Source organism: Sorex araneus, chromosome X, assembly GCF_027595985.1.
Source record: "Sorex araneus isolate mSorAra2 chromosome X, mSorAra2.pri, whole genome shotgun sequence".
Classification (NCBI taxonomy): domain Eukaryota; kingdom Metazoa; phylum Chordata; class Mammalia; order Eulipotyphla; family Soricidae; genus Sorex; species Sorex araneus.
Genome location: NC_073313.1, coordinates 55,323,693 through 55,349,052, shown reverse-complemented (window position 1 = coordinate 55,349,052; position 25,360 = coordinate 55,323,693). Strand labels below are relative to the sequence as shown.

Below are 25,360 nucleotides of genomic sequence, written 5' to 3'. Positions count from 1 at the left end.
GTCCAGTTATCTCAAATGTTGACTCCAGGTCACCAAAAATAAGAAAACTCTTGTCACTGTCCAGAGTTGCCTACAGAGACATTTCTGTTAAATGTAAAGTAGTATCCTAGACAACATCTTGGAACAGAAAAATGACATTAGGTATAAATGGAAGGAATCTGAATATAGTTGGTACTTTATTAGTTTTTTAGTAACAATACTTTTAGTAACAGTACTTTTTTAGTAACAAAACTAAAGCTGCAACCAGAACAGGAAAACAAATTGCTAAATGGCTGGGCTATCAAGCTGCTGCTGGGGCTTCTTCTTCTTCTTTTTTTTTGGGGGGGGGCTTTTTGGGTCACACCCGGCGATGCTCAGGGGTTACTCCTGGCTCTGCACTCAGGAATCACTCCTGGCAGTGCTCGGAGGACCATATGGGAAGCTGGGAATCGAACCTGGGCTGGCTGCGTGCAGCCTTACCGCTGTGCTATCGCTTTAGCCCCCTGCTGCTGGGGCTTCTTAAGTGTAGCCTCAGTAGAAAATATTGGTTGGGGAACTCTGCATTGCGAGACTTGGTACTGGAGATAAAGTAGCCCATTGAATAAGGAAGATGTTGGAAACAGGATAAAATCCAGGTCAGACATTTGATGGCATTACAGCTAATTTATATATATATATATATATATATATATATATATATATATATATCACAGGGCCAGAGCGATAGCACAGCGGGTAGGGCGTTTGCCTTGCACGCGGCCGACCCGGGTTCGATCCCCGGCATCCCATATGGTCCCCCAAGCACTGCCAGGAGCAATTCCTCAGTGCAAAGCCAGTAGTAATCCCTGAGCATCGATGGGTGTGACCCAAAAAGCAAAAAAATTTTTTTCTATATATCACAAACAAAATTGGCACAAGTACCACTTATTACCACCCCCCACAAAAAAAAACTGGAAAAAGTTTATTTATCGTCTGAAATCTTGCATTGTTCCAACAAAGCCTCAAGAAAGACTGATGGGAGAAAATCTTGTGCACAGCAATTGAGATAATCTATAACTTAGGTACCATCCTAATAAATGAAAATATGCAAACAAGTTGAATGATTATATAAAATCTGAACTTATAGATTTTTAAAATAGTCCTAATATTTCATATCACTATGAAATATGTTGGGCTGGAGCGATAGCACAGCGTGTAGGGTGTTTGCCTTGCACGCGCCTGGCTGATGGGGGTTCGATTCCTCTGCCCCTCTTGGAGAGTCCGGCAAGCTACTCAGAGTATCTCACCCCGCAGGACAGAGCCTGGCAAGCTACCCATGGCATATTCAATATGCCAAAACCAGTAACAACAAGTCTCACAATGGAGAGGTTATTGGTGCCCGCTCAAGCAAATCGATGAGCACTAGGACGACAGTGATACAATGATACTTTATTAGTTTTGTTGATATTGGCTCATTAATTGTAGCAGATGTACCAGACTAATAGATGTTAACAGTCAGCTTAATTTATTAAGATGTAAATAAGGTGCTAACGATTATAGAAACTGGCTAAGAGGGATATAAGAATTCTGTTATGGCAATAAATTTATATATCTAAGACTGGGGGGGAGTTTCTTATGTCCTCATTAAACCATTTTCATTCCATCTTCTGTTCCTCCCACCCTCCCCCTACCTCCTTTCCTCGCTTCCTCCCTCTCTCTTTTCTTCCTTTGCTATTTTGGGGGACCAATCCTGGCTGTGCTTAGTGGCTACTCCAGGCTGTGTGCCCTGGGATTGATTCCAGGCATCCAGAGAACATACAAAAGCATGATTTCAATCCTCTAAAACGTTTCTCTGGTCCCACACTAAGCCACTTTTACTGAGGATTATCAGTACCTTCTTCACAGGTCTCCCTCCATTCCACTCCCTTGGCAGTCAATAGAGGGCTCTCTCCAGATGCAAATCTAAGATGTAAAAACCAAGTCCGAAGCTGCCCAGCAAAAAAAAGGTAATAAAATAGAATATGTTCGGGAGGCATAGTGCAGAAGACCCGACAGATGGATATCTGCTATGATCCAGAGAAAAATGCAGGAGGAATTTTGGCTGTTCATTGAAACGAGGCATACAAAATTTAAAACAACTGGTCTATCCCCCACCCTAGTCTCCCGTACTCTTTTTCTTGATGTCTTCAACACCCGCCTGCTTTCCTAAAAATATCTTGTTTTGAACAAGAAAAAAAACTGACCTTTCCAAGTTCTCCCAGATGAAGCCTTGACAGTACTCAGTTCTTTATTCCCCTCCCCCCTCACACAGTACATAGTAATTTCCTTTTGTTTTTCCCTTGGAAAAATTTAAGCAAACTCCTCTCTGAACCACCGTTTTTGTCCCAGAGATCCTGATATTGGGTTGTGATGCCCCCATCTACACATACTACATGCGAAGGAGAAAAATGGATTCCTTCGGCAGACCCATAACCAGCTCACACAAGGGCCGAGAAAATTTGACGCAGGAGAAATAAAAAGATGAATCATGGAATGAAGTTCTAGGGCATTTCTGTGCGCATGCGCGGGGGGGGGGTGGCGTGGGAAGCTGTTTGCTACCTGAGTCCACTGCGGCCTTCAGGGAAAGGAAGGGTTACCTCAACCTCGCCCTACCATTGGCCAGGATGGTCCGCATTGGCCTGACGCAATACTTACTCGGGCCCAGGGCCCAGTCGCGCCCCGCCCCCCACATCTCTGGGGCCGCTTGCCCGGCAGCTAATCCTCCCTCCAAATCCCTTTGCCTGCCCGCCAGCTAATCCTCCTCCCACCCCCACAATCCCTTCACCATTGTAACTGCCATCTTGCAGGTCAGTGTGCAGCACAGACCGCTATCTGTGGCCTAGTTGATAGAGCGCGACTGACTATTGGGGAATGCGCAAACAACAAAGAACTTGAACACCACCTTAAATTTGCTCAGACTTTTATTAGGATTAATGGGGTTCACAGGGAATGAGGAGGGTCTTCTGGGGGAAGGGAACAGGAGTACCGCAATGGGGCAAAATCTTGCATAGACACAGAGGCAGGCTAGCTGGCACAGCAAGAAAAGGCGAGAGATGGAGAAAAGGATAAGGACTTGGGAGAACAGGGTGACTACAGAGCCCCCCAAGGCCACAACGGCCCTCCCCGGTTGGGGATCAAGGGTGTCCACTCAATACGGCACGAGGAGGGGGATAAAGGGGCCCTGATCAAGGCAACACAATGTATACACGTTTAGCAGCACACAGAAGCCTGCGGGGGTAGGAGGGCCAAACGGAAGAGGGGCTCCTCCTTTCCCTCCCCTGCAAATTAAGAACTTTGCAATTACTAAACAAAAATAAACTTTTGACCCGTGTATGAAGTCAGCTGATCCCCCAGAAGTGCAATGTGGGGCCGCTGTGACCCAAGCGGAAAGAGAGGGCAGATAGGGCAGGTGGAGTGGGATGCAGAGACTCCTCACTCCCATAGAGTAATCTTAAACTGTTTATCCGGTTCTGCCGCTGTTCTTCCCTGGGCCCACCCAGGTGTTTGGGGCCAGAAGCTCCTCCTGCATATCAGATTCTTCAGTGTCATCCTCTTGCTCTATCTCTTTAAATACGTCCTCCTCACAGCTTCTTTCTTCTTCACTGTTTTCCTCGTTTTCTTGCTTGCTGCCTGCATGGGGGTAAGAGAGACAGGAAGGGGACATAGGGTGGTTAGATGGGCAGGTAGCTGTAACTAAAAGTGACAAGGATCAGAACCCATTGCTATAGCTTTTAGAGATCTGAGGCCCCTTCCCAAGTGGCTCTGTTTGTAGCAGGCAGCCATGGATGAAAGGGAGAAGAATGTGAAGGAAGAAAGAAGGCAGAATATTGACATTTCTGAAAGTAGCCCTTTCTCCCCTTGTGTCTTTTCCTGAGCTCTGACCATAAAACTGAATAAACTTATTCATCCTCAGGCAGCACTAGGGCTAGACAGACTGCTGCCTCTCCTTCTCAGAAAAAAAGAGATGGTCAGATGGGGATGAGGCTGACAACTCCCTCAGTTTCTCTATCCTACCCCAGAATGTCTTAAATAAGTTTATTCATTTAACACCTTCTCTTCAGTATCCTGTCCCTACTCAAAGAAATTTTCCTGGGACCAAAGCCCCAGGAATGGCTTGTCTTATTGTTCCTTCCATCTCTTCCCTAGGGGTCTTTCCTGCCTATAGCTGGACTCTTAACATCTCCTTTGCATGGCAGTTCCCAGGCCAGAATGGGTACAGAATTATAATGTTTGCTAAGTTCCCCTCTCCATGTTGTGAACCTATACTTAATATTCCACCCCTTATGTATCTCTTTTTCTTCAAGTCTTTTGCTCTGTTACAATCTATATGTCTTTCATCTAAAACTGTTCTTCAGTTTCTTAACATTTTAAAATTAAATTGCCTGGTCTTGTTTTGCTGTAAAGTTGCAAAGGTTTTTTGTTTCTGTCTTTTCTCCACAAGAGCAATTTGTATTCATGCCTTGATCTCAGGATGCCGACCAGTTTTCTCTGAAAAAGAGAAAAGAGAGAAGACAAGAGGGGGTTCTAGCTTACCTTCCTCAGTGTCAGGCTCCTCTTCTTCCACAGAGGATTCCAGGAAGTTCTCTACCTTATACTCATCATCATTCTGGTTGTTGCGGTTAGCCTGACTCTTGGCAAAATATTCACTGTCATTCTCGGAATCTTCAATGTCTTTGTCATCATCATCACCACTGCTTTCATCGTCACCTTCGTTGCCATCATCATCATCATCATCACTGCTCTCACTGCTGTCATTATCACTGAACTCAATGTCACTTTCGCTGCTGTCCTGGTTGCTGCCACTGCTACTCAGGTTGCCCCCTTTAGGTTTCTTATAACCAACAGGGTGGCTGTCATCATCACTGCTGCCAGAGTTGTCAGGATTCTCTTCGTTGTTATCAGAATTTTCACTGTTGTTACCAGGACCCTCGTCATCAGTGGTCTCATCATCAAAGCTATCGTTATCAATGACTGCATTGTCTTTGGGGTTGTCATCATCATCGGTGGTCTCTATGTTGTGGTTCTCATTGTGGTCACCGAGTTTCTCTTTAGTTATCTCACTGTCAGTGGTATCGAAGCAATCAGTGGTCTCCATGAAATCGGAGATTCTGATGCCACGAACGGACTCAAAGTCAGAAAAATCACTGTCTGAAGTATCATCAATAATGTCTTTCATTATGTGATAGTCATCATAGTCTTCTAAGATCACTACCTTGTATCCGTTCCTGTTTTTCCTGTGGGGAAGCCTGGAGTTTAGTTAAGGCTGTGGGAAGTGATGTACTCAGGGCAGACGCTAAAAGGCAAATTACTGGAGAGGCAGTCGAACTCCAAGGACTCCAAGAGATGAGATAGGGGAGGAGCGGGGAAGAGTCCCACTTCTGCCTCTGTGTAACCTCAGGCCAATCATGCTCTATTTGGGGGCATCCCTCCCCAGTTACAAAACAAACTGGGCTGGATTATCTCATATGTCCCTTTTGCCTATGTGATATTAATCCAGTCCTTGCCCCATACCTAATAACCCACCTCTTGGCCACCAATCTCCCAATTACCTTTTCCTCTTTTCTTGCTTCTTTTTGTTTGCTCTGTAGCCTCCTTCTCCCATCATATAGTAGCGCAGGGGGTTAACCCACAGGTCATTCTTGATAATCTATTGAAAGAGAGGGAAGAAGGGAGAACAGCGATAAAAGGACAAGCATAGAACACAATCTCAATTTCCCAGGCCCTCAGAGTCAAGCCTAGGAAGGCCATCTCTGGCTATTCTGAGGGCAGGCAGGGCCTACATCAGCAATGATGTCAGTTTCTGGGAGGCTGTGGTTCGAGAACCAGGTAAAGAAGCTGCGTTTGACTTGCTGATTCTTCATCTTGCGGCCCTGGGGTTCCTGCTCCTGGGGTTCTTGACCTCGGTGCCAGCGGATTGGGGTGGAATGAGACACCAGACGCCCTGCTGAGAAAAAAATGCAATGGAGAGGGCACAGGAGGATGCATTAATTTTCTCTGGGACTGCCTCTTACCTGAGCCGCTGCGCTGGAACTCCTTAACAATCACCGTGTTTGTGAAGTAGGGGTTTGTCTGGAAGTACAGCTTCATTTTGTATCCCATGGAGATATGTCTGAGATCCTGAACCTATTCCAGGTGGGGATAGTGAAAGAATCCCAACCACATCATGGCCCCTTTCATTCAACCCCTCTTACCTCCAAAGAACAGATTCCTTCCCCGGTTTTAGTAAGAGATCTCTTTCATCTGACCTGCAGGTTGGTCAAGTAGTGGAAGATGTCTTTGTCACGTTGATTTATCAGCATTGAAATTCTGGGGTGGTTGAGGAACTGATGGAGGGTGCAGTTTAGGTCAAGGAGTGACTACCCTTTTCAATGAGGAGGGAAGGAAGGCGCGGTAGGGCTGAGCAAAAAGAGAGGCTGGAGCAGAATTCCTATACTAATGTGATGTATGTAGAGAAAGAGACCTGTACTTTAATTCCTAAGATATTACATGATGGAAGCTTGTTTGTACTTTTTGAGCTCATCATGTTATTGAACCTGTTAGGTGGCCTTGCTATGGTTCATATTTGCTGTGTATAGGTGTTACAGGTCTATGTCCATGTGATGTCTCTCTTGGTACTGACAACTTGTGTTCACAAGCCATTGTGTCTTGTAAAGGCCCTGTCAAAATGATGCTGTATGTGGCTGTTGAGTGCATGTAGTCACATGATGTACATCTGGGTATTGTGGTATATGTCCAAGTGATGCTGTGTGTCTGGATGGTCAGGGCCAACAGCTACATCATGTTATGTGTTTGTGCTGGGGGCTTTGATCATGTGACACTTTATGATTAGAGTTCTAAGATTCATCTCCACATAATTCTATAGATATTACTCCCATGTTTCTAATATTATATATATGTGCATTCTCATTAGTGAATAATATTCTTAATTCTTCCATTTTCAACTCCTAAATCTCCCTGTCTAGGTATTCCTGACCCTTCAGGGGTTCCAGACTCTTTCATTTTATAATTTAAATTTTTTTTATTCAGTATGCAGATATTATGAGCTTATTCATTGTCCAGCCCATTTCTAACTTCCTTCTCTCAGGCCAAGACTGTTTTACCCCTAGTATTTCAGCAGAAAAATGACTTGCAGTGACATGTGATACACAACCTTTTAAACAGGCAATTTCTCTATGTGTCCTTTCTCTCCCTCCTCTTTAGTGCCTAATTGGTTGTCGGTTTATCATCTGCGTCACCTTCTTTCTTCCTTTCACTATCCCTGGTCCAGTATTTCTACTGCGTGCTCTTTTACTCCCCCCCCCACACCTATGATCCATTTTGTATATTATGCCCCTCCTCTTCCGCCTTTCCATCTTTGGGCTAATTTTTACGTCATCTGCCTCCTCCCTCCCCCCAATTCTGGTCCAGCCTTTCTACTCTTTGGCCCCTCTCCTTCCATTCCTCCTCCACCGCCGAAGCTTCCAATAGAAACCCACCCCCGCCCGCTTTCACCCAGTCCTCCCCCTCCCCTCCCTTCCCCTCCCCTCCCATCATGGTTCTTGATCCATGACATCATGGGTTTTGATCCAAGACTAAATCATGAATCTTAACCCATCATGGGTCTCGATCCATGACTACATCATGAATCTTGACCCATGTAGTATAGCTGACAAGGATACTGCTTTGATCCAGAAACCTGGGATGTCCTGGATGATAAGATCTCTCTGCTCCAGGTAGGGCCTTCGCAGCTGGATGAACTTGCGCTTGAGGCGGAGGAAGGCCTTGCCCGCCTTGATGTTCACCGCCTCCAGGTCCAGCTGCACGTTCTCCAGCGCTTTCAGGACGCACTCGATCTTCTCAGCATCCACCTCTTTGAGCCCCTTCTTCACCTTCCTCTGCCTTCTCCGCCTCCTCCTCCTTTTCTTCTTCACACTCTCCTTTCCATCCCCCTCCTCGTCGTCTACTAGAATGACAGCCTCTCCTCTCCCCTGCGCGGGGGCTGCCAGCGGGGGCCCCCACCCCCCTGCGCTACAGGTTCCGCGGGCCTTCTCTCCCGCAGAGCTGCTGGGCGCCACCACCTGAAAATCAATTTCCACGCTCCCCGCAGCAGCATCCTCGGCAGTGAGCGCGTCCAGGTTCCCCGGGGGAGGGGCGGGATCCCCGAACCCAGATTCGAACCCCGGCTCCCAGTCGGAGCCCTCGGCGCCCAGGGTGAAGTACGCGCGGATGCCCCCCTCCTCCAGAATGACATAGGGCGGCGGGGGCGGCAGAGCAGGGCCCAGGCCCAAGCCCACCCCCCTCATGCCGGCCAGCACCTGTGCCGCTTCGGTCTCTTCGCGGGGCCTCGGGCGCTGCTGAGGCGGCGGCAGCGGCAGCCGCAGGAGCGGCGGCGGCGGCGGCGCCTGGGGGTCGCCCGGAGCGGCTTCGGGGTCGCTCAGGCGGAGCGCCTTGGCCGGCGGCCCTTCGTCGGCGCGGTCCATGCTGACGGCGCTCGCTGGCGGGGGAGCCGGGCCCGCTAGGCCGGGCCGCCGCAGCGCGTCACGCCGAGAGCGGAGCTGCACCGCCGAGCGCCTCCCCGCGCTCGCCTCAGCCGCGCTCTGCCGTCGCTCCCCGGGCGCGAGCCCGCCTCCCTCGCGCCGGCCCCGCCCCCCGTGACGTCAGCGGCCCTTCTCGCTCGCCATTGGCCGCCGGCCTCCGGGGCCGCGCTGGCGTCGCCCGGCCCTGGGTTTGTTCTCACGCAATCTGCTTGCCAACACCGCGCGACGCGGCTTTCCGATTGGACTCCCCCGGCGACCGGAGCAGAGCTGCCGGCTGATTGGCTACGTGGGAAGCGGAGCGAGTGCCCCCTCCTCACGCCTTCTGCGTCTGGCGAAACGGGGCAAGTCCCCGTGATTCTGAAGCCCCCACCCCCCAAAAAAATATATGTTATATAATGTATTTGTAAACGACATATGTATATATGTTAACAACAAAAAAATTGGACTCAGGCACCGAGCAGGATGTGCTTAAAATTAGGAGAGCCCCGCTGACGTCCCCCCCCTGCTCTCCTCCTCTCCCTCCTCCGCTTCTCCCTCCTTTCTCCTCTCCTCAGCTCCTACGCAGTTCTTAAATCTGCACATTCTTGTAGCTCTGACTTCTGCCTCCACCGCGAAGTTCGCCGCGAACAAGGGGATGCGTCTTACAGGAGCCAAGGAATGAAGAAACCTAGGACCTTGGACTTAGGGCTAGATTTTGACGTGGCGTTGTACATCTCTGCAAAATGGCTCTAGGAAAAGAACTGCACAGAACGCTTCCTCTGCGTCTGCGTCATGAAAAATGTGCGTCATTCAATTTATGGCAGATTCTGCTAGGATTTTCTATCTTGTCTATCCAATGCCCCTTTTCTTTCCAGTCCTCTACCGTTGCCCAATAGATGCGGTTTTAAAATTGCATCTTAGACTTTTTTCTTGCCAGACGGATGGTCTTACGTGGGTAGGATGCTTTGGTTCTGGCATTAGTCTGGAATTCACATCAAGGGTCGGCTTCTTATTATATAACCATAACTAAACTGCCTCGCAGTTTCCATTTCCTTTCCTCTAATTAGGCGTCCCTTAAGAGACATGTAGGAAACTGTCCATTACATCTTTGTAATAGCAGATAATTGGGGCAACAATGAGATCCATTCCTAAAGGAGTGGATAAAAAAGTGATATGTATGTATAAAATGGACAACTAGAATGAATTAGAGCTACATAGGGCAGCATGACTGGATCTCTCAAAAACATAACGTTGAGTGAAAAAAGAAACAGAACAAGATTTATAGTACAATACTGTTTATGTAAATTAAAACACATAACAATATCATATATTTTTTCACAGATACACATATATGTAAATAAACATATAAACGGTGGTTGGGAGGACATACTTTAAACGCACAAGAGTGGGTGCTTTTGTTGAAGAGCAGATGCGCTCAGGAATGGGCATGTAGGGGTTAAAAAAAACCCAAAAATAAATAAAAGGGCCTCACATAGACCAGTGATGATCTAGTGTGCCAAGAACTGAGATTATCAGCTCAATTCTTTGCACCCGAGAGAGTAAGTAAATAAATAGTCAATTGAATAAATAAATAGTTAAATGAGTGCCCAAGGAGCAGGTTGACTGGGTAGACTCCCAGGCTTGGATTTCCTCCCCCTGTGACATCCATCCCTCTGAATTTAGTCAAAGCTTACCAAAGCCCCAGGTGTATATAGTGGATCCTTAGAACGAGCTCCCACCAGATTAAGCAGTCCCTCCAGAAGCCATTGCTTTGTGTGGGGGGAAGGGCGTTTCCTAACCCATCAATTCCTGCCCACCCCTGCCCCCCACCCCTGACTTTGTCTCCGGCCAATTCTCATTTCCATGGTGATCCAGTTTTAGGAACAACTTGTTTGACTTTTAGAGAAGAAACTGGAAATAGTAGTTGGGAGCTCCAGGCTCTGGGGGGAAGAGGGTTTTCAGGTATCCAATCCCCCATGTTCAGAACCTGAATCAAGGGAGAAAGACATAGGCAATGGGAGTCTACTCTCGTGCTACATACACAGGTACAGTTTTCAAATTCCATCTCTCTGACATTCTACTTCCTGCCTCAGTCAAACACGTGCTCCTCTGTCTCCTCTCAACTAGGTACATACATTTATGTGTGTGCCCGTGCTATATGCTGTCATGTTTGCTCACATGTGTGCACCAGGCAGGAGTGCCCCTTCCACAAAGTCACACAGACAGTCTCACTCGACCACGTGGTCACACAGACAGGACACACAGACACACACATACAGTCAGAAAGAGAAAACATCCAATATAGCATTGTTCATTTGTTTTCCATTTACAAAAATCCAACGGTGAATCCAGGCAGTTAGAAAAAAGAAACGGAGGAAACCCCTCCTGAATGTACCCTATCTACCCCCATCCCTGTGATTTCCCCCCACCCCACCCCTGGGAAAGGAACCCCCATCACTATCACTGAGAGAACAGGTACCCTCATCCCTATTCTGTCGGCCACTCCACAGCCAGGTTCATTTAATGGCTCTTCTGCCCAGAGTGCCCTTCTCATTCCTCTTGAGTCAAGTCTTCCTCAGTTCTGGGGCTGTCTTGGGGAAGGAAGGGAGCTTAGGTCAGGCCTTAGGAGAGGAGAGTGTGGTGGACAAATACACATCTTCCTTTGCCCCAGGAAATGAGAAGGAGCCAAAGAACCTGGAGAAGGTCAACAAAGGAATGCCAGCTTGACTCACCAATTCACATGAACTGGCCTTGATGTGAACCCACAGTGAATTCTGCCCTGGAGGGAGGCTTGCTTGTGATCTTCCACCTCCCCACCTGGGGAATTGGAAGGGGAGAATGATTGTTGGGAGGAAAGAAGTTTGGGCATGAGGGCCCAGAAGGCCAAGGAAAATTAAAGAGGGGCTTGAGGCCCGTGAGGCTTGTAGAGGACAAAAAAGGAGATCATATGGGAAAGGACTCGTCCACCATTTTTATATATACCACCTTCAAGTGTGTACCACTATGAATTATCAAGGCCCCAAAAGTATTTTCTTCTTCAGGAGAGTAGTAATGAACCCAAGAGATTATTCTGGGGTTGAGCTCCACTCTGACTCCAGAATCAGGGATCCAGCTACTCTGGATAATTCAGATTTCTCTCTATTCTTCCTTGGGAGAGGGACATTGCTCTTGCCTATACAGTACCCACATTAGCTCTAATGGGGCTGAAGTACATTTCCATCTTCAGGAAGAAGAGTTGGGGCCAGGGATCCAGGAGGCAGTTCAAGATTGCAGTCAAGATTGGGTATCTTCAGCTCACATCCCATTTTTCACTTAGCCTGAGCCCTTCCCAGGGGTTCTTTTCCCTCCCCTCCAATCTTCTCAAACAGATGCGCAAGAAACACTTGGGAAGTCTGGACATGATGGGGAGGAGGAGGAGACTGGACTTGGTACCAGGATTTGCCTAAAACACATTGCACATAACAGCAATTAAGCATTTCTGTTCCTGGGGACCCAACACCCACCTTGGTCCTTTTGTCAGAAGATCCATTTCTCTCTAAATATTCAGGCCTTCTTAAAAGAACTTGGAAGGGGAGGGTGCATGGGAGAAAGGTTGGGGGAGGCAACAAGAGCCCTGGAAATCTATTTTACAGGACAAATTTCCCCCTCCTGGACAATGTCAAAAGGAGAGACATTAAAGCAGGAAAACCTGTCTCCTCAGTTGTGGGTAGAAAAACCTGCATTTTCAGTTTTGCTGTTTTGTTTTCTTTTTCTGAATTGTCACGAGAGAGAAAAAGAGGGAGGAGAGAAGAGATTATAGAAGTAGAAGAGGTGGAGGAGATAGGCTTCACAGAACTAGAAATACTTTCTTTCTGAGTCCCTCACCTAGTATCTAGCTCTGGGATGGTATTGACAAAGGTATCTAGACTCCAGATGGTTTGAGGGGCTGGGGCAGGAGATCAGAAAGAAAGGCTCCTGTATGGGCCCCCACCTCTCATTTTCTGTTAACCCAGTCATAGTGACTATGACCCTCTCCCTGCCTGTCTGCCTACCAGCCTGCTTCACATGACACAGTAGGGTTCTCTGGGAGCTGGGGCACCTCCTGTGCCCCAGCAAGGGGCATGAGTCCTCAGGCACTTCTTGAGGTCCTTGTTGAGCAGGAAGCAGACTATCGGGTTGACGGCAGCCTGGGCAAAGCTCATCCAAACAGCAGTGGCCAGATAACGGTGGGGCACGGTGCAGGCTTTCACAAATACTCGCCAGTAGCAGGCCACAATGTAGGGTGACCAGAGAAGCAAGAAGAGCAGTGTGATCGTGTAGAACATGCGGCCCAGCTGCTTTTCACCCTTAACCTCGTCCATGCCCAGGAGCCGCCGACTAGCTGTGTGCCCATTCTGCCGGATACCCAGCAGGGTTGGTGGCATGGGCCCACGGCCAAAGCCAGCGATCCAGTTGGCAGCAGCTTGGCCAGTGGCCCCAGGGCCATGGAATGTCCAGTTCTGACTGATGGCTGGCACCATTTGCACTGGTTTCATCTTGCGGTGTCGATATTCGAAGAGGAGCAACTTGCCATAGACAGCATGTGTGGCTGCCATGAGCACAGCTAACATAAGCATGAAGCCCAGTGTATCATTGGCCTTGAAGTAGCGATGCTCAAAGATGCATTGATCCTCTTCACGAATAAACTTGTAGGTGCCCACATCGAAGACGGGTGGGAAGGCCATGGCCACAGAAAGGGTCCAGGCCATGCAGATGACAGCCGCGCATGTCCAGAGTGTCATGCGCTTGGCGTAGAAGCGGTGGTGGGCAATGGCCATATAGCGAGTGACACTGATGCAGAACAGCATGAAGGCTGCATGGAAGCAAAAGAGCACGGCCATAAAGGCCACAATCTTGCAGCTGAGCGCACTGAAGGTCCAGGAGGAGCCGTGGCGCACAGAAGCCAGCACAAAGGGAAAGCAGACAGCAGAGCGTATGCCGTCAGCTAGGCACAGGTCCAACAGAAAGTAGTAAGGAGCCTTGTGCAGGGCACGCTCCTTGAGCACCAGCAAAGACAGGATGGCGTTGCCCACTAGGCTTACACACATGATCAGTCCCAGCAGTACCAGCTTCACATAAGCTGATGCTGATGGTGGGGGCAGTGCACCGCTCACCTCCTCGGGCTCTCCAGTAGTGTTGGCCATAGTGAGGGGCGGGAGCTGCTCCCAACCCTATGGCATCAGCCAGTTTGGTAGCCAATGGGCCCTGGGAGACTCCATCAGTTGTCTTGCCAGGTCGCACCTGCAAATATGGAGAATGAGGAAGACACGGATATAAAGAGACAGAGGTGACAAGAGAGAAACACACAGAAGAACCAAGACAGAGTAAGAGAGAATAGAGCCAAGATAAAATGGTAGTAAAGACATACATGGATAGAAATTGAGAGAGAAACGGAAAAGATGAGAAAGAGAAGAAATAAGAGAATGAGAACCATGCAAAAGGGGAATGAGGAGTGAGGAAGAGACAGAAACAGATTGAAAGGTTAAGGTGAGGAAAAAATAGAAAAGGCAGCATTAACGCATCTGTGTGGTCTCCCCACATACTCTGACTGGTGTCAACCCTTTACCCTAGCCTGGCATTGCTCCTACCCACTCCTTGCTGGGTGAGGGTGCTTTATTTCTCTGGAAAACCCATGTTTACTGCTGGGTCTTTTCTCACCCCTTGTAAAACCCAAGGTTGTCTACTTTAAACTTTTTAGACTTCCACCCAGAGTGAGAAAACCACTTTCAGTCACAACTGGTTACACGTGCACACACAGATGAACCCAAAGTCTCATGGAGCAGTACTGATCCTATGCGAAATGTACCCCATTAGCTTCTCATCTGTTTTGTGGTTTTGTTGTTGTTGTTAATGTTGGTAGTCACTCGTTAAATATGCTTCCTTGTTCATGGTCAGGAAAGTGTTTACCACATTTGAGACACAGTGAGAAGACCAATGAGTCTGGGATGGGCTAAGCAAGGAGGACAATGGCAGAAAGTGAGGTTCAAGAGGTGCCTGGGTCAGAGAGTGTCAGGTTGTGGTCATGAAGTGGCTTTCAGGTATCGTGTAAAATGAAAAATGTGTAACTATACCCATGTAGATGTGTGTGTATGCTCATTTGTAGAAACACTGTTTATTGAGTGTCTATTCTTTACCAAGCACAAGGGAGAAGCCTGTGAGCCACGGATTCCTACTCCTGAGAAGCTAACATTTCTAGATCAATGTTTTTCAACCTTTTTATACTTATAAACTGTCATCTGTCCTACACACTGGTCCACACACAATCAGTTATAATCACAGCAGCCAACTGGTGATTTTCAACCTTTCTACACCTGAGGACTAGCAGCAGTCCACAGACTGGTGGTTGAAGGATGGTGTTTTAGATAATAAGGAAGATACACAGGTGAAGCACATGCATTGCTTAATATTTCCGTCAATTACAAGTTGCATATGCCATGGTGGTCCCAACTTGTTGTATCACATAGCCAAAGTATATACTAGGCTAGACATCTGTGTCATTACACTCAAAGACTTTTGCACAATGGTAAAATCACCTAATGACACAGTTCTTAGAATGTATCACTGTTATGTGACAATAGGTCACAGAGTGATAAATTCCTAAAAATAAAAATAAAGGAGGGGGGCTAGGGAAACAGCTCATGAAACTGAGTGTACACTTTGCATGTGGAAGACACAGGATTAATCCTCAGCTCTTGATGATCCCCAGATCACTTCTGGGAATGATCCTTGAGCACTGAGCTAGAAGTAGCCCATGAGCACCATCAGATGTGCCCCCAAACAAAAACAGAAAAAATAAAGGAGAGTAGGAGGTTGGGCAATTCTATGTGTTGAAGAGGTACAATATTCCATTGAAGGAATATTGATTGCACCATTGAAGGCACCTCTTGAAGTAGGCAGGAAAAGTTTTATGGAGATGGTGTCATCTAAGCAAAGACCTTAAGGAGTGGAGAGAATGAGCCATATAGATATCTGAGGAAAGAAAAGTGCAGACAGAGGGAATGGTCAAGCAAAAACCCTGAGATAAGACTGCACATGGTATTTTTGAGAAAAAAGGAGGAGATTATTATGGGTTGAAGAGAGTAAGTGAAGGGAAGTTGGGTGAAAGTTAGGGAACAAGCAAGGTGAGTTGGAAAAGTCAGATCAAGTAGGTCATGGTGAGGATTGAGCCAGCTGCGTGTCATGACTGGGTTTTGAGCAGAGGTGAGATATTATATGATTTAGGATTGAATGTGATCTTATAGTGCTCTGAAAAGCACATATCACATGGGAGGAAGACAGAAAGGCAGAGACTATTTCAGAAGATCCCGCAATAATTCAGTGAGAAATCACTGTACCCCTTGATTGTTCCTAAAATTGATCTCTTCTAATGAGTCATATGATTTGCTGTTAAAATGTGGTTTATTGTCTGCCTCCCCCAATTAGAACGAAAACTTCAAAAGGGCAGGGCAAATATAAAAGTCTCTTCCTCTAGAAAAGTAGTGTGTAGTACAGTAGAAAGCTCTCAAATCATCTTCCTAGTGGCTCAGAGAGATCTACCTAGAGGAATTCAGGTGGGATTTACTGAAGGAACAGCCAGCCAAGCACAGAGTGGAAGGACAGGCAAAGCTGGGTGGTGGCAAGAACAGGATAATTCCTGGTGTGTCTGTGAAGGGCGACAGAGGACCAGGAGGATTGGGGTGTAATAGAGGAACAAGGCAGGGTCCAGAGGGATGGAAGCAAGCAAGGCGAATACAGCAGATTCTGGAGAAACACAGAGGTGTACAGATGGGCTGGAGATTGTAGAAGTGGGGCTTGAGTGGATATCTTGCTCTCTCCCAGGAAAAAGGCCTTCCCTTTGTACTGTTGCCCAGTTCAGTCAAATATGGTCTGCCATAGCCAACTGGGTTGAGCTCTGCTCCTCAACCCCAGGCAGGCATTACATCCAAGACCTGTTTTGTTGTTGATTTGGGGCTGGGGGGAGGTCAGTGCCAATAGTCTCTCAGAAAGAAAGGTAAGGTGCTTAGAAGAAATGGGGTTCATGGGTCTCCTGGCAAGATGTGATAATTAACACAACTATGGACCAGCCAATAGCTGTGTTGTCTCTCACCTCTCTCTCTCTTTTTCTCTCTCTCTCTCCTCAACTTTGAGAGGCAGGGGAAAATAAGAGATACAATGTGGGAGAGTGTGAGAGAAACACAATAATAACAGAAGAGAGGTTACTGTGAGGGAGACAGAGACATGAAAGGAAGGAGGAGAGAGAGACAAATAAATGAGCAGAGAAAAGAAAGGGGTTTTATACACAAGAGGAAGTAACAGAAATAGACAGGAAGGAAAGAGAAACTGGCAGTAAAGAAAAAAGAGACAGGCAGAGAGAGTGTGTGAGACAGAGAAGGGAGAGAAACAGAAAGAAATTGAAAAACCAGAGGCGAAGAGAGGAAGGGAGAGACAGAGGCAGAGAGATGCAATTACGGCAATGCCTGGAAAGAAATGTATTTAGAGAGGTAAGGGTAGGGAATGAGAGAGTTATAGAGAGGAGACGGAGAAAAACAAGCAGAGACAGAGACGGAATAAAGATGCAGAGGGAGACACAGAAAGATACACTAAGACCGAGCAAGAAGGTGGATGATGTGTAGCCTAGAATCTCTAGAAAATAGCACGGAAACTCTAAAACAAAATAACCAAAAAGCAAAAGCAAAGCAAAACAAGACAATAACAAACACCACCACCAAAAATAGTAGCAGCAAACAAACAAAGCCTTGGTCTTGCCTGGAAAGCTGGGGTGATTCTATTAAATGGACTTTCTGAGCATAGAGTGATAGCTAGAGAGTCTTGACCCTCCTGGGGTTAAGAAGGGATGTGTATGCACATTACACATACACAATCACATACAAGTTACAGACAACATACAACTGGTGTGAATATCCTCAAACAGCAAACAGCTCATATATTGACAACAGTGTGGACACAGGTACACTTTACATATAGTCTAAGCTACCATATTCATTCAGGTAGGCAACATCTTGCCTACCAGTGCTTGGGCCTCTATAAAATTGAGTTACTGCCCTCTAGGGGACATTTTGGGAATTTGTAGGAGCATTCTTGGTTGTGACAATGCTGATTGGGTCGTTAGCAAGGATGATCTAGTTATATGCAAGCCACTTGGCCTCACAGCACGCATATGCCTGTAACCCTAGAACTTTAGACTTGTAATGAGCTAAATTTAGAGTTTAGCTCTAAGTTAAACATATTCCACCACCACCTCCACTGCCAACTTTGATATACTCTGAATTATCTAGGAATATGACTTTGGTATAAATTCGGAGACTACATTTTGTTTTACGGAGGACTTCCTTGAGCTGTTCATTATTTTGGAAAATCTCATCCCTTAGGCCTTTTCCAATCATTTCCCTACATTTTCACATAAGGGGACAGCTTTTTTTTTTTTTTTTTTTTTTTGCTTTTTGGGTCACACCCGGCAATGCACAGGGGTCATTCCTGGCTCATGCACTCAGGAACTACCCCTGGTGGTGCTCAGGGGACCATATGGGATGCTGGGATTCGAACCTGGGTCAGCCGCGTGCAAGGCAAACGCCCTACCCGCTGTGCTATCACTCCAGCCCCGGGGACAGCTTTTGATTTACCCCTTCTCCAAGATATTGCAAACCTCTAATTACTTCATTGAATCTCATTGTCACACCCAAGCATTAGCATATTGAAATATAAAAGTGTTTTCTTATAAATTACTTTCCATGTACTACTTTTATTTGTATCATATTCAATGAGATATCAATATTTTTTTTTTTGCTTTTTGGGTCACACCCAGCGATGCTCAGGGGTTACTCCTGGCTCTGCACTCAGGAATTACTCCTGGCGGTGCTTGGGGGACCATATGGGATGCCGGGGATCGAACCCGGGTCGGCCGCATGCAAGGCAAACGCCCTACCTGCTGTACTATCGCTCCAGCCCCGAGATATCAATATTATGTAGTCTTCATTGTTTTTTAAAATTATATGTATAGAGGAATGATATGTTCTTAGATATTCACTTCCACAGAGGTAAAGGGGTATAACAACATACATGTTGCATAAAAGGAATTCATAATCCTATATATACACATTCACTACATACATGTTAGTGGCTCATAAATCCACGATTAAAACCTCCCTAACACAAATGGACTTTCAAGTCTGGTTAATCCTATTTACTGTCAGGTACACACAGACTGATATATATATCCTTTGACCCAATATACTTTATTATTTACATATTTGAACTCTCCCAACAAACATATGTATATAGTAATAGGCCTATACCATCTCATACATAAAAACTGTTAAATACATTAATCAGAATGCAAGCCACTTACATATGTTAAAATGCTCATGTGTACTTGAGCCCTGCCACACATGTACACACACATTTACACAAACAGAATCATACTAGGTACAGATATATTTGCATGGAGATAAAAGAGGTGAAAAATAGCAAAGTGTGGGGCTGGAGTGATAGCACAGCGGGTAGGGCGTTGCACGCGGCAGACCCGGGTTCGATTCCCAGCATCCCATATGGTCCCCTGAGCACTGCCAGAGTAATTCCTGAGTGCAGAGCCAGGAGTAACCCCTGTACATTGCCAGGTGTGACCCAAAAAGCAAAAAAAAAGCAAAGTGCTTATAGCCACACATATATGTACTTTAACACACAGATACCAATCCATCAAACCCTCTCTATAGATTAAGCACACTCATCAAAACATATATATTCCTGCATGTGTATACATAAGCCAAGTATATGCGCAGTGTATATCAGCACCAACACATATACCCTTTAGCATTATGCAAGCACAAGGAAACACAAAAAGAAAAGACACACCCACATACATAAAAGTACTCTCCCAGAGATGTATGTACACACACAAATTTGCTCACACATACAGATACACTTACCTGCTAAACACATTCTGCAACAGCTGTATATCAGAGACAAATCATGTGGACCACTCAGCTATCTTCTACACACACACATTAGCAGAGCTATCCAGATGATGAGCACCAGTCACAACAGAGTGTCAGAGCAAGAAGGGGCTCCTGTTGTAAATGTTTGGATCACTTCCTGTTGAAATACCCCAGAGATGGGCCAGAGAGATAGTACAATGGTTAGAGTTCTTGTCTTGCACATTGCTGACCCTGTTAGATCCTCCACACTGCACAGGGTCCCTTGAGCAGTGCTCATAGTGCTCCCTGAGCTCAGAACCAGGAGTAAACCCTAAGGACAGCTAAGTATGGCTCAATCCCTCAAAAATAAAATAAACAAACATCCCAGAAAAGCCCGATTATTACTTTGATTCCCTGATTATTACTTTCATTACTTTGATGATAGTTCATCATCAATGATGTATTTTGGTTTGGTCAATAAATCTAAAATGTTTGCAATGATTTTAATTTAATATGATTCGTATTTTTTACATAAATTCTCCTACACAAATAGAAAAGTTATATGGTTATTACTACTACATAGTAGTAATAGTGTTTTTAAAGACAATGTAATTGCTTTGCTAAATTCCTTGATAGTTTCTTCTTTATAAAAAAAACACTTTTCTTCTAGATCAATGTTTTTCAACCTTTTTCTTTTCTTTTTCTTGGTTTTTGGGTCACACCTGGTGGTGCTCAGGGCTTACTCCTGGCTTTGCACTCGAGAAATTACTCCTGACAGTGCTCAGGGACTATAAGCCGGAGATGAAGTACTTGGTCGGCTGTACACAAAGCAAGCACCCTACCCACTGTACTATCATGCAGCCCTTCAACCTTTTTCTGACCATGGCTTTTTATTCTCTTGTTTCCTTCCTGTGGCCCCAAGTCTTATTTCATGCTTTCCCCACCCATGTATTATTTTACTTGTGTTCCCCTTAGAATATCCTAGAAACTCACAGGATAGTCATATGGCCCTCAGTTGAGAAACACTATATGAGTTTTATAAACACTAAATACCCAAAAGAGGAATAATTGGATCTTATGTGATTTATTTTTTGAGGAATCTCCATACTTCTTTCCATGCAACTATCAATTTGCAGTTCAACTAACAGTGTGTAAAGGTTCACTTCTCTTCACATCTCTTCCAATGTTTGTTTCTTGTCTTTTGGATAAAACGCCATGAGATTGAATCATATATTGTATTAAAATAAATAAAAAAAGATCTACAGCATGAAAAGTTTCATGCTGAGTGAAATGAGTCAGAAAGAGAGAGACAGACATAGAAAGATTGCACTCATCTATGGTATATAGAATAACAGAGTGGGAGACTAACACCCAAGAATTGTAGAAATAAGTACCAGGAGGTTGACTCCATGGCTTGGAGGCTGGCCTCACATTCTGGGGAAAGGCAACTCAGAGAAGGGATCACCAACTATAATGTAGTCAAAGGCCATGCGGGGGAAGGGAGTTGCGGGCTGAATGAGGGCTAGAGACTGAGCACAGTGGCCACTCAACACCTTTATTGCAAACCACAACAGCTAATTAGAGAGAGAGAACAGAAGGGAATGCCCTGCCACAGTGGCAGGGTGGGGTGGGGGGAGATGGGATTGGGGAGGGTGGGAGGGATGCTGGGTTTACTGGTGGTGGAGAATGGGCACTGGGGAAGGGATGGGTTCCCGAACTTTGTATGAGGGAAGCATAAGCACAAAAGTGTATAAATCTATAACTGTACCCTCACGGTGATTCACTAATTAAAAATAAATAAATTTTTAAAAAAGAAAAAAATGATCTAAATAAAACAAAAATAAATTATTATTAGGGGGCTGGAGCGATAGCACAGCGGGTAGGGCGTTTGCCTTGTGCGCAGCCAACCCAGGTTCGATTCCCAGCATCCTATATGGTCCCCTGAGCACTGCCAGGGGTAATTCCTGAGTGCAGAGCCAAGAGTGACCTCTGTGCATCGCTGGGTGTGATCTAAAAAGCAAAAATAAAATAAAATTAAAAAAAAAATAAATTATTAGATTTTAAGACCAATTAGTGGTTACTAGAAAGAAAGGTGGAAAGAGGGTGGATAAACTGGGACAATCAGAATTGAGTTTTTGGTGATGAACTTACATATGTTGATATTTTTGAGGGGGAGGGCCTCCCAAGAAGTGTTCCAGGCAACACTTGGCCCAAGCATTTTAGTGCTGCTCTAGCCTAGCGGTACTAGAGGGCAACCAGGGCCACACACAACATTTTTCAAGGATCATTTGTTGCTAGGGTTCAAACCTGGGGCCTTTCATCTGCAAAGCATGCACTACAGCCCTTTGAGCCCAGGTCCCAAATGTGATGCACACCTGAAAATTATATAATGCAGTGCAAAAGTTATTTCAACAACATAAATAAATTGATTAATAAATAGATAAATATAAGATGTAGCCTTTAAAAAGATATAGAGACTCTTAAATCAACTTGAGTACACCCATCATTCACCACTGGGCAGTCATACAACTGTTGTGCTTCGATAAGCTCTCCCTCTTTCCTGATTTCCAACAAGAACTCCCTCTTACCCCAATTCCAGTGTATGCTGAAGTGTACCCCTTACACCATATCATTTGAAAGTATTTCAGTGTGCATTTCCAAAAGATAAGGGCTCTTTTTGTGAAGAATACTAAAAACTCACAAATAACCAAAGTTATCCTTTAAAAAGGGGGTGGGAGTTATTGCATTTGAAACTATTTTATATATATATATATTTTTGGCTTTTTTTGGGGTCACACCTGGCAATGCACAGGGGCCACTCCTGGCTCTGCACTCAGGAATTACCCCTGGCGGTGCTCGGGGGACCATATGGGATGCTGGGAATCGAACCCGGGTCGGCCGCGTGCAAGGAAAACGCCCTACCCGCTGTGCTATCTCTCCAGCCCCTGAAACTATTTTATATAAACTATGTTTATTTTAAACTATACTATAAAACTGTACTTTGAACAGGTTAACAGAAGTATCTTCTTTTTTGCCTGTGAATGCCTGAGTGTTGCTGTACTGTTGGCTTATGTCCACTATAGACACTGGTTCTAGGCCAGTCCAAGGGTCTTCAAGCATCAAAGGCTTAAAGTAGCTCTCCAATAGACATTCTCTTGTCTCTAGCACGCCCTGATCCGAATGGTGTGGATGCCCTTGGAGAACCCTGGCCTAGGAGTTGTTTCGGTCAGGAGGAGGCACCCGTTGCAGGGGTGGCCCAGGGAGGTGGAGACCCAAATTGGGCCTAGGTGAAGGCACCTTGCCGTGTGTGGAAGGGTGCTGAAGTACAGCTGGTAACTTCTGAGTCAGAAACAACTTGGACAAAATGGTGTGAATAAATTTAACTCTGAGATGGTGACTTTGTTTTTGTTTTTGTTTTAATTTTATTGAATCACCGTGAGATAGTTATAAGCTTTCATGTTTGGGTTACAATCTCACAATGATCAAACACCCATCCCTCCACCAGTGCACATTCCCCACCACCAATATCCCGGGTATACCCCCCCTTTCCTACCCTCCCCCTGCTTCAATGGCAGGCAATATTCCCCATACTCTCTCTCTACTTCTGGGCATTATGGCTTGAACACAGACACTGAAAGGTCATCTACTTTCGGCATACATCTCCCATCCCAACTGGTTACTCCAGCCATCATATTCTTAGTGATCCCTTCTCTATTCCATCTGCCTTCTCCCCTCCGCTCATGAAGCAGGCTTCCAGCTATGGGGCAATCCCCCTGGCCCTTGTATCTACTCTCCTTGGGTGTCAGCCTTATGTGATGTTATTCTATACTCCACAAATGAGTGCAGTCCTTCTATGTCTGTCCCTCTCTTTCTGACTCATTTCACTTAGCATGATACTCTCCATGTCTATCCATTTATAAGCAAACTTCATGACTTATCTCTCCTAACAGCTGCATAGTATTCCATTGTATAGATGTACCAAAGTTTCTTTAACCAGTCATCTGTTTTACGGCACTCGGGTTGTTTCCATATTTTGGCTATTATAGTGCTGCAATGAATATATAGGTACAGATGTCATTTCTACTGTGTTTTTTTGCATCCTCGGGATATATTCCCAGAAGTGGTATTGTGGGGTCATATGGAAGCTCAATTTCTAGTTTTTGAAAGACTGTCCATATTGTTTTCCAGAAAGGCTGGACCAGTCAGCATTCCCACCAACAGTGAAGGAGCATCACTTTTTCCCCACATCCACACTAGCACTGGTTGCTTTTGTTCTTTTGAATGTGTTCCAGCACTGACCATGAAAGTGGAAGCAAACATAAACAAATGGGACTACATTAAACTGAGATGGTGACTTTGAATAAGACTTTGGGACTCTTGATATTTTTACTATGGCAAGTACTGTTCCTATTAGAGAAAACATGTGGTAGGATAATTTGCAATATTTAGTGTTCTGGAAGTGCCAACCATACTTGAGAAGCTTTACAGTTTCTAGATATTTGCCATTTTGTTTATATATTTGGTTATATATTCTAATGTTTTTTCATTGTACAGCAGAGCTTGGCAAGCTACCCGTGGTGTATTCGATATGCCAAAAACAGTAACAATAAGTGTCACAATGGAGATGTTACTCGTACCCGCTCAAGTAAATCTATGAACAATGGGATGACAGTGCTACAGTGCTACTATAAAACCGTAGTAATCAAAATAGCACGTCACTGGAATAAGGATAGGCTGACAGACCAATAAATCAGAATTGATAAATATTCAGTTATATGGACAATTTATCTATGGAAAAAGGATTGGGTGCATGAAATGGAGAAATAAAGGTGTTGGGAAAGATAGCTACTTGGAAAAAATAAATAAAACTGAATCAATATCTCACACTGTACACAAAAATTTATTCAAAATATGCTGGAGTGGGGGCCGGAGCGATTGCACAGCGGGTAGGGCGTTTGCCTTGCACGCGGCCGACCCGGGTTCGATCCCCGGCATCCCATATGGTCCCCCAAGCACCGCCAGGAGTAATTCCTGAGTGCAGAGCCAGGAGTACCCCTGAGCATCGCTGGGTGTGACCCAAAAAAGCAAAAAAAAAAAAAAAAACAAAATATGCTGGAGTGTTAATACAGAGGGTAGCATATTTGCCTTGCATACCGTCAACCTGGGCTCAATCCCCGGCACCACATATGGTCCCCCAAGCTCTGCCAGGAATGATCAGCACAGAGCCAGGAGTAAGCCCTGAGCAGTGCCAGGTGTGGCTCCAAAACCAAAACGAAACCAACTAACCAACCAAACAAAATAGATCAAAGACAGATAGGCATACATCTCCAGGATCTGAACCTCAAAGGTGCCTTCAATAGACTAATTTCCTTTAAACAATAGCAAAAGTGGGGGCTGGAGCAGTAGCACAGCGGGTAGGGCGTTTGTTTGCCTTGCATGCGGCCGACCCGGGTTCGATTCCCAGCATCCCGTATGGTCCCCCAAGCACTTCCAGGAGTAATTCCTGAGTGCATGAGTCAGGAATAACCCCTGTGCATCAGTGGGTGTGACCCAAAAAGAAAAAATAATAGCAAAGGTGAAAACAAAAAGCAAGTTGAAAGGTTCTGCAAGACAAAATAAACTCAGGCTGAAATAAAGATACTTATTGATTGGGAGAAGATATTTGCACACAATACGTTAGATAAAGGATTGAAATGCAGTATTTATAAAACATTCATAAAACAGCACTAACACCAACAAAACAATAAACCCATCAAAAACGGGGAGAAGAGGTAGACACTTCCATGAAGAGGACATGTGAACAGTCAATAGTCAATAAGCAGGGGCCGGAGCGATAGCACAGCGGGTAGGGCATTTGCCTTGCACGCGGCAGACCCGGGTTCGATCCCTGGCATCCCATATGGTCCCCCAAGCACCGCCAGGAGTAATTCCTAAGTGCAA

The 25,360-nt window shown here is 45.6% G+C and overlaps 2 protein-coding genes across 10 annotated transcripts in view; both read right to left on the bottom strand.

Moving 5' to 3' along the window:
* Window positions 1-2,900: 2,900 nt before the first annotated feature.
* On the bottom strand, window positions 2,901-8,590 carry TSPYL2 (TSPY like 2). Of its 2 annotated transcripts, none has more exons than XM_055120323.1 (7): window positions 7,656-8,590; window positions 6,243-6,320; window positions 6,009-6,120; window positions 5,778-5,941; window positions 5,547-5,644; window positions 4,531-5,231; window positions 2,901-3,627 (listed from the first exon to the last, which is right to left on the bottom strand). In XM_055120323.1, exons 1-7 carry the CDS (start codon window positions 8,454-8,456, stop codon window positions 3,458-3,460), a joined length of 2,124 nt encoding a protein of 707 aa, XP_054976298.1. In that variant the 5' UTR covers window positions 8,457-8,590; the 3' UTR covers window positions 2,901-3,457. The 2 variants fall into 2 exon arrangements, with proteins under 2 accessions (XP_054976298.1, XP_054976299.1); XM_055120324.1 differs by having other exon boundaries at window positions 5,778-5,938.
* Window positions 8,591-8,694: 104 nt separating this feature from the next.
* Window positions 8,695-25,360, bottom strand: part of GPR173 (G protein-coupled receptor 173) — a 43,228-nt gene continuing 26,562 nt past the window's right edge. For 4 of the 8 annotated variants that reach the window (XM_055120326.1, XM_055120330.1, XM_055120325.1 and 1 more), the window contains 2 exons: window positions 19,433-19,594; window positions 8,695-13,751 (listed from right to left, as the gene is read on the bottom strand). In XM_055120326.1, the coding sequence (XP_054976301.1) occupies window positions 12,533-13,654 (1,122 nt within the window). In that variant the 5' untranslated portion in view covers window positions 13,655-13,751; window positions 19,433-19,594 and the 3' untranslated portion in view covers window positions 8,695-12,532. Of the gene's footprint in view, window positions 13,752-19,432; window positions 19,599-25,360 lie in introns of all 8 variants that reach the window. The other 4 variants (XM_055120332.1, XM_055120327.1, XM_055120328.1 and 1 more) reach the window with 2 other exon arrangements.

Coding starts and splice junctions, on each gene's coding strand:
- TSPYL2 (XM_055120323.1), bottom strand. CDS start 8,456: ATGGACCGCGCCGACGAAGGGCCGCCGGCCAAGGCGCTCCGCCTGAGC. Junction 5,645..5,777: donor AAACTGACATCATTGCTGAT/GTAGGCCCTGCC, acceptor CTCTTTCAATAG/ATTATCAAGAATGACCTGTG. Junction 5,232..5,546: donor AAGCAAGAAAAGAGGAAAAG/GTAATTGGGAGA, acceptor GCTTCCCCACAG/GAAAAACAGGAACGGATACA.